This window comes from Hemitrygon akajei, chromosome 11 (assembly GCF_048418815.1).
Source record: "Hemitrygon akajei chromosome 11, sHemAka1.3, whole genome shotgun sequence".
NCBI classification, from domain to species: Eukaryota; Metazoa; Chordata; class Chondrichthyes; order Myliobatiformes; family Dasyatidae; genus Hemitrygon; species Hemitrygon akajei.
Genome location: NC_133134.1, coordinates 110,292,378 through 110,309,259, shown reverse-complemented (window position 1 = coordinate 110,309,259; position 16,882 = coordinate 110,292,378). Strand labels below are relative to the sequence as shown.

The following is a 16,882-nucleotide window of genomic DNA, read 5'->3' as shown; positions in this document are numbered from 1 at the left end:
AACTCAGTGATCTGCTCATAATTTCCAGTCTTTTTTTTTTTGTTGTTTCTGACTTTTAGCATTTTCTGTTTTGTTCCCAATATGTGCACTCTTAGTTTTGGTTACGTAGTTTGTGAATAATCTAACACTGGCTTTTTGTTTACACCTGTATCTAAACCAGTATACAGTTGATCTTGAAATTTAATTTCTGCCTGCTAAATTTTAATAGATTTTTATTTTTTTTTAGGAGTTCTATGAACATACAACCATCCTCTGGCAGGATGAAGGCGTGAAAGCATGCTATGAAAGGTCAAATGAATATCAACTTATTGACTGTGCACACTAGTAAGTACCTTTTAGTTCTCTTTAGCAAATTAAGTGACTAGGAACGATATTATTGAATTTATAAACTAGCTTAAGAAAATTATAGATAAGAATTTTATAGATAAGAATATTATCACATTTTGATGTTATGAAAAGCTTCATATTGTGCTGATGATTGTCGATACTGATTCTAAAACCAAAATTGAAATGTACTTTCAGTGGAAATTCATTAGTTGAAGACATTGGACCATGACATTTTGATACTAAAATATTAGATAAAGAAATGTCTATTTAAGACAGCATACAATGTTTCAAGCGTTCTAGTAACATCTTAATATTGAATTATGCTTTTGTGTATAATGATTGGTGGAATCTTAATCTGCTAAACAGTGGCTCATTCAACTTTGTAAAGTTATTTTAGAAAATAATTTGAGTGGAAATTTGATCACCCGTGAAAACTGTCATCTAGGTCACGGAGTTGTACAGCACAGAAAAGGAGATGTAAATCCAGGAAAATGCTGCATATTGAATATGAAATAAATATAAAATCCTGAGCAGACTCGGGTCAAGCAGCTGGAGAGAAATAGTTCCATTTCATTTTGACAACCTTTGATCTAAACTGGGAATAGTTCAAAGCTCACTGCATCAGGATCTGAGATGAGTTGGTGTTTTGTGAAATTACATTTTCATTGGAGCAGCCGAAAAGGCTGAAGGAACAGTGGTGAGAGTAAGGATGAAGAATTGAAATGAGCAACAACTGGAAGCTCAGCCTACAGTTTCATCTTTGAAGACTGAACAAAAGGGTTTTGGAAAAGTCATAACATTTATCTGTTTTCAACATTTTAGAGGAAACTATCTCATGAATAACAAATTTGAAGTATCCTGATGTCATAATTTGGAAGTACAAATAAATGGCTACATCATCTAGAAAGTTTGTTTGGCCTCCACACAATTGGAAAACAGGATCTAAAAGGTTGTGTTGCATCTTCTGCTGTTGTGTTGAAAATCATGAGCAGGGAAGTGTTTATTGATGGCTATGGAAGGATGAGGCAGAGTGTTGCAGAGGTAAAGCTGCCTTTGAACGCTGGAAGGGAATGACTAAATGATCATAGAGTCACGTTAGAGGTGGCAGAAATTAACAAATGTAGGAAGGGGAAAAGTGAGGTTGTCAGGGGGATCCCATTTCTTGATCTGGGAGAGGAGAACAGGAAATGGAACAGTCCTTTTACTTGTGGTGTAACAGAAACCACAGCTGCTGGAAAAGGAAAACTTTGTGAGAATGTATGGGAATTGCTGTTCAGCAGAATAGGTGCACTATTAGTGGAAATACTGGAAAATAGGCTAGATCAAGTGCCATGGAGGTAGTTGTGGGAAACAATGGAGTGGACTGTGGTTGTTAATTTATCCCTGAAAGTTGAGGTAGAAATGTGAAAACAAGAATTGATTAGAGATGAAGACATGGATGTTTAGTGTTGAATTGGTAGATGATTACTTGATGTTAAGCAAAAGGTGGCATGCCTTGAAGGACCTTTTTCTATGTTTTAAGTTCCTAAATTCATAGTTGCACAGTGCCAAAGCAAGTCCTTCAGGTGTACCCATCCATGCTGACCAAGCTATGCATGCATTTGTCCCATATGCATCCAAACCTTTATGTACCTACCCAAATGTCTTAAACAGTTTAATTATTTCTGCCTGTATCACCTCAGACAATTCATTCCATGTACCCACCAACGGTTAACTTGTCCCTCAGATCCCCTTTAAATCTTTCCCCTCTCAACGCACACAAAATGCTGGAGGAATTCAGCAGGTCAGGCAGCATCTATGCAAATGACATCAATCACAGTTGACATTTCAGGCCGAGACCCTTCTTCAGGACTGGAAAGGAATGAGGAAGACATTAGAATAAAAAGGTGGTGGGTGGGGCCAGCTAGAAGATGATAGGTGAAGCCAGGTGAGTGGGAACGATAAAGGGTTGGGGAGGAAGGAATCTGATAAGAGGAGAGTGGACCATGGGAAAAAGGGAAGAAGGAGGGATACCAAGGGGAGGTGGTAGGCTGGTGAGAAGAGAAATGTCTAGAGTGTGGGAAAAGGAAAGAGAAGGTGGAGGGAAATAGTTTTTACTAGAAGAAATTGCTGTTCATGCCATCTAGGCTACCTAGATGGAATATGAGGTGTTGTTCGTCCACCCTAGGAGTGGACTCAATGTTGCAAAAGAGGAGATGATGGACTGACATGTCGGAATGGGGATAGGAATTAAACTTCCATTTTTGGTGGATGGAGAGGAGGTGCTCAACAAAGTAGATGGACCTCACCTAAAAGGACTGTTTGGGACCCTGAACGGAAGGAAGGGGGATGTAAATAGGCAAGTGTAGCATATCTGTTGCCTTCAGGGATATGTACCAGGAGGGAGATTAGTGGGGAGAGATGAGTGGATAATGAAATCACAAAGGGAGTGGGGGGGCTATGTAAAGATGTGGTTGGATCCCTTTCAAGATGGCGGAAGTTGCAGAGAATGATGTGTTTGATTCAGAGGCTTGGATGGTGGGTGAGGACAAGGACCTTTATTCCCATTAAGGTGCCAGCATGATAGGGTGAGCACGGATGACTGGTAAAGGGAGGAGATGCGAGTGAGGGCAGCGTCAATAGTGGAGGAAGGGAAACCCTTTTCTTTGAAGGAGGAGGACATCTCTGTCGTGGCTAGGAAAGACTCATCCTGAGTACAGATGTGGCAGAGACAAAGGAGCTGAGAAAAGGGAATGACTTTTTTTACAGGAGACAGGGTGGGAAGAGGCATTGTCAAGATAACCGTGGGAATCATTAAGTTAATAAAAGATGCTGGTGCAGTGGACAGTTTGTCTCCAGAGATGGAGACAGATTGAGAAAGGGGAGGGAGGTGTAAGAAATGGGCCAGGTGAATTTAAGAGCAGGGTGGAAGTTGGAAGCAAAGTTGATACCATCTAGTTTTAGACTTTGTTACCTTGTTCAGGGTAGGGGGTGGTGACTCTAGACCTCAGTCTTATCAATACCTCTCATTTTTACATGCCTCTGTATGAAGTAATCCCTTAACCTGTTTTGTTTGGGGGGGGAGGGAAATCCCTGTACATCAAATTTCTCTTTATAACAAGCTCTCAATCCAGATATCATTCTGTGAACCTTTTCTACAACACACTTGTAACATAATGGCCCAACTCTTGTACTGAATTGATTATCTGATTAAGGTAAGCTTATCATTTGCTGCCTTCACTGCTCTGTCTACTGAATCTTTCAGGGACTTTGTTCTTGTACTCCAAGGTCTCACTGTTCAACAATACTTACCAAGGCCCATTCATTCACTGTGTATGGCCTGGCCTGGTTTAACTTTCCAAAAACTTAACAGTTGTCTAAGTTAAGTTCCATCAGCTATTCCTTTGCCCTGTATAACTCATTTTCTAACTCTAAGGTGAGAACATGGTGAGAACTGGCTGTTGGATTTTTGACTATGGTCTGATATTCACTGGTGGGCTCATAGTTGTGAAGAGATCTCAATACTCATGTTCAGCATTTTCATGGTAGATATTAGTTCAATACTCTTATTAGCAGGTTTTATAGCATTGGAATTGTTTGTTAGGGAGCTAAATGTTGCAAATTAAAATGGTGAAAATTCAAGGAGCAGCATCAGTTTGGAAAATAGATTTGGAAGGAAGATACCCAAGGAAGAGGTCCTGAGGTGAATTGGAAATTAATTTAAGAAGGATGGGTGAAGTGTTGTGGGTGAAGGGGGATGCATGTTCTGAGGTGAATATTTCTGACCAGAGAAGTGGATGGGAGGACTGCAGAGAAAGATGAAGGTAAGCATATCACCTTATGCTTGAATCTTGATCTCAAGATTTAATTGAAATAGAGTTGCATAAGAATTAATTTAGGCCACAGTCTGATTGGGATCAGAGATGACAAAGTACAGGAAGGAGCATAAATACAGTAACAGGTAGTCTACATTTATCTTGGTTTTCAAGGTTGCTACTCTTCTGTCAAGCAAAACTATATCCAAAGATATTCCTTTATATAGTACAGCAAATATTACAGCAAAGAGTTTTTATCATAGGAATTACTAGGAACATGTTGCTGAAAACTATGAAACTTAGCTTTTAATGACAATTTTCAAAATTATCTGCTAAGTGACCTTCATTATTTATTCCTGCTTAGACACAATGTCCAGCATTATAGTCATTCATCACATTGTCTGGGTTTTGAGAGTGTCAAACTTTCGAGTAATTAGCAGTGGGGGTGAATTCAAAGTATATATTTATACAGTATGGAAACAAGCATTTTGGCCTAATTTATCCAGGTGGACCAAATTGCCTACTTGAGCTAATCTCACTTGCCTGCATTTGGTCCATATCCCTCTCTTCGTATCATGCATCTGTAAAAATATCTGTACTATTTCTGACAGTTCATTCCCTCTGACCCACCATCCTCTGTGTTGTCAGAATTGCCCCCTCAGGACCTCTTCAAATTTCTCCCTCTCATGTTAAATCTGTGCCCTCTAGTTTTAGACCAAAAAGATGTCGTACATTCACCTTATGTGCAATTCCTGGCTGATCCTTATTTGTCAGGGAACTGCAGATGGAGTGCAAATGAAATTCATAATCATGAGAGGGAATTGTCTTTTACAATTTCTTGAGACAGAAAGGCTGTTTGGTATGATGTTATCTAATTCTTGGGTGATCTCTTGCATGTTTTGCTGGATAATTCTGTATTTTGATTGGCTAAGATTGACATTGTTAGCATTATATAAAATCAAGAGATTTGTCAGAGCAAAGGAGTAACTTTTGTTAAAGATAAATTTACAAAAGCATTAAAAGAATACTGCCTTTATTTCTGTTTCAAACGCCAAATTTGATGCCTTTCTCATTGGAAGTTGGTGTTGGAAGAATGGTGGCACTTGCAGGTTGCGCCCAGCACATCTTAGACTGTGGTCATTGATACAAAACAAAACCTTTCACTCTGCATTTTGATGTACATATGGCAAATAAACCTAATCTTTATTTTGAATGAAATCTCTTGGTGAAGGCATACTGAACTTTTTCAAATTAATAATTTAAGTCTATATTTTGAAAAGCATAAAAGCTATTGAAATCTATTCAAATCAGTAAGTATTCATGTGTACACTTCTATTTGCTAGGTTTTGCTTGTTTTCGCTCTTGATATACATTATCTATATATTCTCATGTCTGAGTAAATCTCTTGCTCTATTAATGCCCTTGTGTAGTTTTTCAGCCTGATTCAATTCTTTAGAAAAGTTTTCTTCAATTAATTTTCTGAAATCTTAAATAGAAGTTTGAATAGAATAGCCATAATCTGAAAGCTCCCAGTGTCCAAACTGCCATTGCTCTTCAGAATCTTGTATGTTTCAAAAAGGTAATTTCTCAATCTTCTACACTCCAGTAGATTATAGTAGTCCAGCCTGATGAACCTTTATTTGTCACTCCTGTATCAGGGAGTAAACTGAGTGAACCTTGTGTTTTATTTCATCCAATACAAGTGCAGACTTAGTGGGCCAAAAGGTCTATTTCCATGCTGTATGAGTCAACTCTTTCCTTAAGTACGCAGAGCAAAGTTGTACACTGAACCTCAGAGTTCATAAGAACTTTTCTGTGTTTATATTCCATATACCTTGTTTTTCTTTAGCCGCCTTAATTACTTGTAATACCCATTCTTCCCATCTTTGTTCTGTAATAATTAACATTTGTCAATCCATGCCAATATATCATCGTTAACCCCATGTGTTGTTGTGTTGTATTTTTTTAAAGTGACTTATCAAATGCCTTCGAGATATTCAATAATGCTGCACCTTCATATTCCCTTGGTTGCTGCAGTCTCAGAGATCTTCAGCAAATCTAATATATTTTCTATGGCTTAACATCTAATGGATGTTTGTTAAAGTCTTTGACATAATTTGCCCTTGAGAATTCAAATCATGTTGAAAGAACTCAGAAAGAAAATCTACAACAGGTAATTCACCATCACGACTTTGCTCCTTTTGGTTTATGCCAATTTTGTTTTGCAAATTTAACATTGCTTTTTTGTTTGAGTTGAGTTTTGATGTTTTATTACTACCTGAATGACCATTTAATTCACTCAATGTAACGTCACCAGTTTTTCCCATTTACTGTCGAATCCCTTTTTTTAAAAAAGTTGTGCTTTAACACCATCCCCCCCACACACACACACCCTTTTACATCCCTTGGTATATGATTTCTTCATCTTTTTCATGATCAGTCAATGCCTTTGCACTCTAATCTTCAAATTATCCAAAACTCTGCATTTGGTTTATTGTGTTCCATCTCTGTTTTCCCCTCTACTGTCTTGCTGATCTGTGTCAGCTTCCAGCACTCACTACTTCACTTGCAGCTATCATCTGTGCATTGAATTCCTTCTTGCGCACTGGAAGCATGCTCAAAAATAATCTATAAACTTCAAGCAATGAAGTTTTGAGTTTTAATTTTCCAGTGAAAATCCTCCACTGTTTGAAGGTAGTCTAGGAAAGATGCACCCAGCTGCTTCACATGCAGAACTTGAGGAACTTAGCTACAGCACAGAAAAAGACCATTCAGGCAATTGTATCTACTACAACTGTCTGCTGGATGTCTTTTATAACTATAGTGAGACTCCCAATTTCATATTTTCTTATAAGAAATGACAAAGTACAGCTAGCTTTCCTTAAAACTTGTTCTACCTGCTTGTAAACTTTCAATGATAAAAGTACAAGGTCATTCAAGTTGTTGAGCATTTGCTTAGTATTTAAAAATACTCTGCAATCCATCTTTCTACCAAAGTGGATTGTTTTTCATTTATTCATATTTATATTCCATCAGCTGTTCTCACCCTTTGTCTGTTCAAATCTCCGTGAAGTCTTTCATCGTCGTCCCTACGAATGTCACTGACACCCAGCTTTGAATCATCAGCAAATTTAAATGTATTACACTTATCATCTAAATCAATGATTCAGACTGTGAATAGCCACGGCGTCAGCAGAGATCTCTGCCAAGCTCCTATAGCTACATCTGAAAATTGTCCCATTATATTCTGTGTATCAATCCTTGATCCATGCCAAATCTTCATTCCCAATCCTCTATGCTACAGTTTTATTTGTAATTGGCCTCTTGTTTGGCATCTTATCGAGGGCCCTCTGCTTTTCCTTTCTGATAGTTACCTCAAAAATTACAATTTATTAAACGTGGATCCCCTTTCATAAATCCAAGTCGACCTCTGCCCAGTCTTATCAATGCCACTTTAAGTGCGGCAGAATACAAGAGTCAAGTTCTTCTTGTTATACACTGCCTTGTCTTGGAAATGTATCTGCCTTCGTTTATCATCTCTGGGTCTTGTTTCTGGGACTATAATGTTCTGTGTTGACTGCATGGTGAAATGAACACGCGTCAGCATTTTGACAAATTTGTTGCTTGAATATACTCCATGATGAACACAGTCCAGCTTTCATAAAGGTGTGCGCTAGAAATTTAGAACAAAATTCTCATTTCAAATATTTCTCTTTTTTTTTAAGGTGTTAAGTGTTTTAAATATTAGGAGTTAAGGTTAAGTACCGGTAGTTTAATTGCTATACAATTACTATAGAATCTGAAATTGGAAGTGTTGATTTTCTATATTGTATTGCAGTATCCTCAGTTATATGACACATGGTGAAATTATGTACTTGAATATTATGTTGTTCAGCAATCTCTTATTGATTAGCTTTCATAGTTGTAGAAGAACAAATTACTGCTAATGTGCTAACAAAGCAAATCTGTCTGCATCTTTGTTCTCCACACAATTTAATCAGGGAATTGTGAAATGTAGGTAAAACAGTTAGTGTGTAGTTTCCACAGAAAAAGGATGGGATTGTGTAGTCCAATCTTCAAGAGGCGAAAAGATATTCTTTGTACCAGTGTAATGAAGAAACATTTTGGCTTTGTTATGATAACTTCAGAAATCTTGGTTTCTCTTTGGAGCAATAAACAAGCTGCTGAAGGGACTTGGAGTGTCATGCAACATCAGTTGGGGGGCGGGGAGGGGGCTAAGAAATTGCCAACATTTTAGGTTGAAACACTGCATCAGGACCCAAAATATTGACAATTATTTCATCCTCTTCAGATGCTGTATAACCTCCAACAAATTCTGTTGCTCCAGATTCCAGCACTTGCAGTCTCTTGAGTCTCTTTCTGGTGTCTTTTTGTCTCAGAACTGGCCATTTCTCTAGTTACTAGGTCCGTATGGATTCATTTTACTTGCCTCACCAGCAAAACTGACTTGGGAATCCTATTCCGCTCTGCTTTTTGTAACTCTATTCTCTAGAAGGTCTTATTAACCGATTCAAAACATATCACCGACAGATTTCAGGCCTCTCTCAGCAAGGTTCTCTTTATTCTATCCACACCCCAACCTCTCTGCAATTTAAAATTGCCTTCTCTCTTCCAGTTCAGATAAAGTGATATTACTCAAATACACTAACTGTTTCCACACATGCTGCAGTATATGCTTTTCATTTTCTGCTTTTATTTCTGGTCTCCATCATTGGCAGTTACACTCTTGCCTTGGGCATTTAAAATGAAATTTCAAAATTAGTTTTTTTGCTGGTAATGATGCAAGAATGCTGTAGGGAAATCTCAATGTGTTTATTCAGATTATTAAGTATAATTTATTTAGAGAGGCAGTGTGGGATAGGCCTTTCTGGCCCTTGGAGCCCTGCTGTTCAGCAACCTCCAACAACTCCCTAACCTAATCACAGGACAGTTTATAATGACCAAGTAACCTACTAACCGGTACTAAGGATGTGTAATCTCCTTACAGAGGACACTGGGATTGAACCCCGAACTCTGCCCCGAGTTTGTAATAGCATCACGCTAACTGCTACATTACCATGGTGGTTAAATATTAATTGCTGATTTGTATTTAACTGGTAAATACAAATCGACAGGTGATGTGGCAAACCCATGCCCTTGATATCCCAAACCTGCATTCTGGTGTGTAGGCTGCACTTAATTCTGTATGCTGTGGAGGAGCTGTAGTGGTACTTCTTTGTGTAAATATTGAGTTTTTTTTGTCCTCTCCTGATCATAGAATATTTATGTCATTTTATTTGGCCTCACAAAAATGCTGTTAGTATTTTTGTCAGGCCAAAGCTTCCATTTGAACATAGTGCACGATTTCCAGGCAGACCCCCCCAGTTTGCAAGTTGGTGCTTGTATCCTAAATGTGGTTTTGTTTTATTCATGTTAATTTCACAAAGATCTATATTCAATCTACAAATCAAGTGACTCAGCCTATCTAATGGCAAAAGGAATTGGGGGTGGGGGGCAGTTGTTGAACATGTTGGATATGAGAGAATTAATTTACTTTATTGTCACCAAACAATTGACACTAGAGCGTACAATCATCACAGCGATATTTGATTCTGCGCTTCGTGCTCCCTGAAGTACAAATCCAAGTAAATATAATAAAAAAAAAATTGTGGGGCTAGAACATAGAACATAGAAAACCTACAGCACAATACAGGCCCTTCAGCCCACAAAGTTGTGCTGAGCATGTCCCTACCTTAGAAATTATTAGGGTTACCCATAGCCCTCTCTTTTTCTAAGCTCCATGTACCTACCCAAAAGTCTCTAAAAAGACCCTATTGTATCCGCCTCCACCGCCATTGCCGGCAGCCCATTCCACACACTCACCACTCTCTGCATATTAAAAAAAACACTTACCCCTGACATCTCCTCTGTACTTACTCCGAAGCACCTTAAACCTGTGCCCTCTTGTGGCAGCCATTTCAGCCCTGGGGGAAAAAGCCTCTGACTATCTGCATAATCAATGCCTCTCCTTATCTTATACACCTCTCAGGTCACATCTCAAGCTTGTCTCTCCAAGGAGAAAAGGCCGAGTTCACTCAACCTGTTTTCATAAGGCATGCTCCCTAATCCAGGCAACATCCTTGTAAATCTCCTCCACGCCCTTTCTGTGGTTTCCACATCCTTCCTGTAGTGGGGCGACCGGAATAGAGCACAGTACTCCAAGTGGGGTCTGACCAGGATCCTATATAGCTGCAACATTACCTTTTGGCTCCTAAATCCAATCCCACAATTGATGAAGGCCAATACACCATATGCCTTCTTAATCACAGAGTCAATGTGTGCAGTTATTTTGAGTGTCCTATGAACTCAGACCCCAAGATCCCTCTGATCCTCCACACTGCCAAGAGTCTTATCATTAATACTATATTCTACCATCATATTTGACCTACCAAAATGAACCACTTCCCTCTTACCTAGGTTGAACTCCTTCTTCTGCCACTTCTCAGCCCAGTTTTGCATTCTATCAATGTCCTGCTGTAACCTCTGACAGCCCTCTACACTATCCACAACACCCCCAACCTTTGTGTTATCAGCAAACTTACTAACCCATCCCTGTACTTCTTCATCCAGGTCATTTATAAAAATCACGCAGAGTAAGGGTCCCAGAACAGATCCCTGAGGCACACCACTGGTCACCGACCTCCATGTAGAATATGACCCATCTACAACCACATTGCCTCCTCTGTTCCTATCTCTCTCCAATGCTATTGTAAAGGAGATAGAATTATGATCACTATCTCCAAAATGCTCTCCCACTGACAGATCTGACACCTGACCAGGTTCATTTCCCAATACCAAATCAAGTACAGTCTGTCCTCTTGTAGGCTTATCTACGTTTGTACATATAGATAGATGATAGATAGATAGATACTTTATTCATCCCCATGGGGAAATTCAACTTTTTTTTCCAATGTCCCATACACTTGTTGTAGCAAAACTAATTACATACAATACTTAACTCAGTAAAAAAAAATATGATATGCATCTAAATCACTATCTCAAAAAGCATTAATAATAGCTTTTAAAAAGTTCTTAAGTCCTGGCGGTAGAATTGTAAAGCCTAATGGCATTGGGGAGTATTGACCTCTTCATCCTGTCTGAGGAGCATTGCATCGATAGTAACCTGTCGCTGAAACTGCTTCTCTGTCTCTGGATGGTGCTATGTAGAGGATGTTCAGAGTTATCCATAAATCTTCAGCATCTCACTACAGACGTTGAATGACGCCAACCTTCTTAGGAAGTACAGTCGACTCTGTGCCTTCCTGCACAAGGCATCTGTGTTGGCAGTCCAGTCTAGCTTCTCGTCTAACTGTACTCCCATATTGTGTCAAGAAACCTTCCTGAACACACCTAACAAACTCCACCCCATTTAAACCCCTTACTCTAGGGAGATGCCAATTGATAATTGGGGAATTAAAATTTCCCACCACGACAACTTTGGTTGGAGATTTTAATACACAAAAATTGTCATAATGGGGCTAGTGGGGTTGTTCCCAGAGTAACTTCTCTGTCGTTGTAAAATGACAGCAATTCAGATGCTGGTTAGATGACTTATAAATAAAATGTTCAGTTAATAAAGCTTGTTCATAAAGCCAAATATATTAATTTAGAATTTACTCCAAGTTCTTAACTGATCTTAATTTAGTAACCAATGCATAATGAACATTTAGAATGACTAGTGGATCTAGTATATGACCTTTCATGAAAAGTGCTTTTTTCCCCTACATCAACCTTAAATGTGTGGACGGTAGACTTACCAGTGTGAAGACTATATTGAGGATGAATGAGAAGCCTCTTCCAATTAGTCTCAAAGTGCCTGCAAGTTAGCTTTCCAGGCTATTTATGTTTAGGTCTGAAAATCTTTTATGTAGCAATACCACAGCAAGAAGTTAATAAATATGTAGTTTGATAGTGATTATGATTAAAAATGGATTCGCTTGTGAATATTATGATGGTAGGTACTTTTTTGATCCCAAAGGAAATTACAGTGTCACAGTAGCATTATGAGTGCACAGATATATAAATATACAAATGTTAGAAGAGAAGTAAGAAAGAAAAAGTAAGTTATCTCAAACAGTTTAACAGGAGGGGCTCATCTCTTCCCTGGCTGGAGGCTGATTCATTATAGAGCCTAATGCCTGAGGGCAAGAATGACCTCATTCAGCACTCTTTGGAGCAGCGTAGTTGTATTACTAAAAAGTGGTCTCTTCAGCCAAAGTGGCATGCAGAGGGTGAGAAACATTGTCCAGAATTGCCAGGATTTTCCCTAGGGTCCTTGTGCTACCACAGCTTCCAATTTGTCCAGTTTGACTCCTATAAATAGAGCCAACCTTTCTAATCAGTTTATTGAGCCTGTTGACATCACCCATGTTGATGCCATTGCCCCAGCACACCACCACTTAGAAGGTTCTACTGGTGACAGCAGACTGGTAGAACATATGAAGGAGAGGCCTGCGTACTCCAAAGGGCTTCAGTCTCCTCAGGAAGTAGAGGCGACTCTGCCCTTTCTTATACTCAACCTCTGTGTTGGTGCTCCATTCGAGTCTGAGGTGCACCCTCAGGGACTTGTTGGTCCTCACCATCAATAGTAACAGGGAGCAGTGCAGGCTTAGTCTTCCTGAAGTCCATCACCATCTTCTTTGTCTTACTGATGTTGAGCTGCAGATGATTCAGCTTGCCCCATTTGACAGTCCTCCACCAGGGCTCTGTATTCATCGCCTTGTACACCCAACTATTGCTGAGTCATCAGAGAATTTCTGCAGGTGACATGAGTCAGAGTATCTAAAGTCTGAGGTATACAGGAAGAGAGTCAATACCCTGTGGGGCCTCATTGCTGCTTATAGCCATGTTTGACACAGCTTTGAAGCCACACAAACCATGGTCTGTGAGTCAGATAGTCTGTTATCCAGGATACAATGGAAGTGCCAGTCTGCACTGAATGGAGCTTTTCCCCTAGCAGTGAGGACTGTATGGTATTGAACACACTTGAGAAATTAAAAAAAATGTGATCTTCTTAGTGCTGCCCTGCTTATCCAAATGGGAGTAGGCTCATCAGGTAGATGACAGCATCATCGACTCCAATGTGCTCCTGGTAACAAACTACGGAGGATCAAGGGCTGATCTGAACAGGGGTCAGTGGTGAGCCAGGACCAGCCTCTCTAGAGTCTTCATGATGTGCGAGGTCAGAGCCACTGTCATTCAAGACTTTTATTTGGCCCTTGGGGTACTGGGACCACACATGTTTTCCATATAATCATGATCCTTTCCAGGCTGGGACTCTGATTGAAAATGCACTGGAGAACTCTGCACGGCTGCTCAGCACATTCCTTCAGGACCATGGGGTTCACACCATCCGGTCCCAATGCTTTGCAGTGTCTCAGTTTCCCCAGAGCCCTTCTCACTAGCTCAGTAGTGAAGGTGACTCCCTGATGACTGGGGAGTTGGTGGATGGTGGGGGCTGGTGATGGTGGGATGAAGACTGGGACAATAGCATATGGAGGTATGTATAATGGGTGCAGGGCAAGGAGGGGATATAGATAGTGGTAGCCTACATTGTTCATCCATGTGTTGAACTGCAGGAGGGGAGGCATTGGTGCTGAGAGAGCACTGAGTGCCTCGGCACCTGGACTGGTGTGCAGGATTGTCAAATCTGTTGAAGAATTGGTTTAATTCATTAGCCCATTCATGAATGCATTCTGAGGCTCTATAGATAGGCTGATTGAAACCAGTGATGTGCTTCATGCCTCTCCACACCTTCCCTGTGTTACTCTGTTCTCCAGCTCTCCTATATTCCTCTTTAGCCACCTAAATAGTGATTGGAAATGGTTTCCTGTCCCCCTCAATTGTGTATAAGATTCTTGTACATTTTTTTGTGTGTACAGTTGATTTGCACAGGTTTTTTTTAGTGAAAATATTTAAATCCTTTTTAAACACTGCTGAAACATACACAAACTGCTGGAAGAACTCAAGTCAGGCTGCATCTATGGAAATGAGTGAAAAGTTGACATTGCGAGCTGAGACCATTCTTCAGGACTGGGAAGGAAGAGGGAAGGCCACCATGATAAAAAGGCAAGGGGAGGGGCAGGAGGACTAGCTGCAAGGTGCTAGATGAAGCCAGGTGGGTGGAAGAGGTAATGAGCTGGAGAAGAAGGAATCTGGTAGAAGAACAGAGTGGTCTACAAGAGAAAGGGAAGAAGGATGGATACCAAGGAAGGTGACAGGTAGGTGAGGAGAAGAGGCAAGAGGCCAGAGTGGGGAATAGAAGAGGGAAGCAGGATGGGGAAAAAAACTTAACAGAAGGATAATCAATGTTCATGTCATCAGGTTGGAGGCTGTAGATGAAGTATGAAATGTTGTTCCTCCACCCTGAAAGTGGTCTTGTGGCAAAAGAGGAGGACCTGGACTGGCATGTCTAAACAGGAATGGATATAGAGAAGACTGCTTGGGGCCCTGAATGGAAGGAAGGAGGTAAATGGGCAAGGTTAGTATTGCTGTCGCTTGTAGGGCAATGTACCAGGAGAGATATTAGTGAGGAGGGATAAATGGACAAGGGAATCACGGTCAGTGATCCCTGAGGAAAGTGGAGAGTGGAGTGGGGCAGGGTGGTAAAGGTGTGTTTGGTGGTAGGGCCCTGTTGAAGATGGTGGAAGTTACAGAGAATAATGCAGAGGCTGATAATGTTGTAGGTGAGGAGAAGTGGAGCTCTATCCCTGTTAGAGGGGGGCGAGAAAATGGGGTGAGCGTGTATGTCCAAGAAATGGAGGAGATGTGGGTGAGGGCAGTATCAATGCTGGAGCAAGAGGAGCCCTGTTCTTTGAAGAAAGAGAGAGACCTCTGATGACCTGGAAAGGAAAGCCTCATCCTGGGAACAGATGTGGCAGAGACAAAGGGAATAGCATTTTTACAAGAGACAGGGTAGGAAGAGGTATAAGCAAGAGAGCCCAAACAATTTTAGTTTGGTTAAAAAATGTATAAAGGGAAAGTTGCAGTGTTTCAGGTTTGAAAATAAAATTTCTGTGGAAATGTTTTGTAGGATTTCTTAATTTTCATGATAAAAGACACGTTCGGCTTTAATTGGATTGTTGTGAACTGGTGCCATTGTGAAGATGGGTGTGAAGTCTGTTTTTGCTATGTAGAGCCTTTTGTGTGAAGTGCTTGCATGCAGGCCTGTACATTCTTTGAGTTCAGCAAAATAGTGCTTTTAATGCACAGAACCTTATTTTTTAATTGCTGGATGGTTTGAGCAAAGCTTGCAGGAAGGCTGTCTGAGAGGTTCTATGTATACAGATTGCTGAATAACTCAAAAGCACCGGAAATCTCCCTTCCCTGAAGTGCTTATGTAAACTAGAGACAGAGCCAAAGCCTGCAAACCTATTTTTAGCTGCTGTGCTGCAGAAGTGGGAGGAGGAATCCCAGGTCACATAGGAGGATGAATCAAAGGGAGTATCCCTACAGTACGCTGTAAACAAGCAGATTCAGGTGGGCTTGTGGTGCAGCAGAATTGAGGTAGAATAGAGCAAAAAAAAACCTGGATTTCTTATAGTCTTGTTTCATTGCAGCATTTCCTTCAGAACACTTTTCCCTCATCGTCTGATCTTGCTTATGAAACTTATTTCAATTTTTACCTTTTGCTATACAAGTACAGCTAACAATTCTGTTATTGGGGTAAAGATATCCACGTGATCAAGATGGAGCATTGTTCAGAGGAATACGTGAGCTTTAAATCCAATGAGTACACACTTCATTGGAAACTTAGACTCAGCTAATTTAAGGGGACTATTTCTTGGAAATTCCATTTTACATGCAGTAAATTTTCTCACATTCATATCTGATGTTTCTCATATGATGTCTCATCATGACACAGGAGTCCATTCTATTCATGGGACTGTAGTCTCTCAGCAAAGCAGTTCCTTTCCCCATCATTTTTCTTAACTCCTGTGACAGCTCTCACACTGATTCTTTAGCCACTTAGTTATACTAAAGGGAGTTTATATTAATTTTCCAGCAACACATACACAAAATGCTGGAGTAACTCAGGTTTTCAGGCAGTATCTGTGGAGGGAATTGAACAGTTGACATTTTGGGTCGAGACCCTTCACAGGGTCTTATTCCTCTAACAGCATATCTTTGGAATATGAGGAGAAAAGCAGAAGAACTGGCGCGAGCCCACATGATCATTAGAATAACAATATCTTAGGGTCATGATGGAACTTGGTGTGCTAGAACTGTGATGTGGCAGCAGTAACTATTGAGCAAGTGACTTAGAGGATAGGTTTTAACTGGTACCTATTGACTTGCAGAGATATCTTGACTCCAGCTCCTGCCCTGCTTCTGGAAAAGACTGTATTCACTGTATCTGTTCTGATGACATTTAAGATTTGTTTTCTAAACTGCAAATTCTCTACTTCGTGTTTTTGCTCTCACTCTTTTTTTAACTAGATGGGGGATAGAGTTCTTCCTGTGCTTGCTTTCCAATCCACCTGCCTCATATTCAACAGATATCCTTCATAACTTCTACCATCTTCAATGAAATACTACCATATTTTCTGTTTCTAAGGGGCTAATCTCTTCACAACCTCTTGATGCCTCCTTCATATCTGCCTCTTACCACTACCTGTACCAATGCATTCCAGCACCCACCATTCTATGTTCCAAAAAAAAACTAGGAACATTCATTTCCTGTGAATTTTACCACCTCTCAC

The 16,882-nt window shown here is 40.2% G+C and overlaps 1 protein-coding gene across 2 annotated transcripts in view; it reads left to right on the top strand.

Moving 5' to 3' along the window:
• The window catches only part of gnas (GNAS complex locus), a 314,392-nt gene that overhangs the window by 232,147 nt on the left and 65,363 nt on the right, over window positions 1-16,882 (top strand). For both annotated transcript variants that reach the window (XM_073061496.1, XM_073061497.1), the window contains exon 5: window positions 227-324. In XM_073061496.1, coding sequence (XP_072917597.1) covers window positions 227-324 — 98 coding nt within the window. The remainder of the gene's footprint in view (window positions 1-226; window positions 325-16,882) is intronic.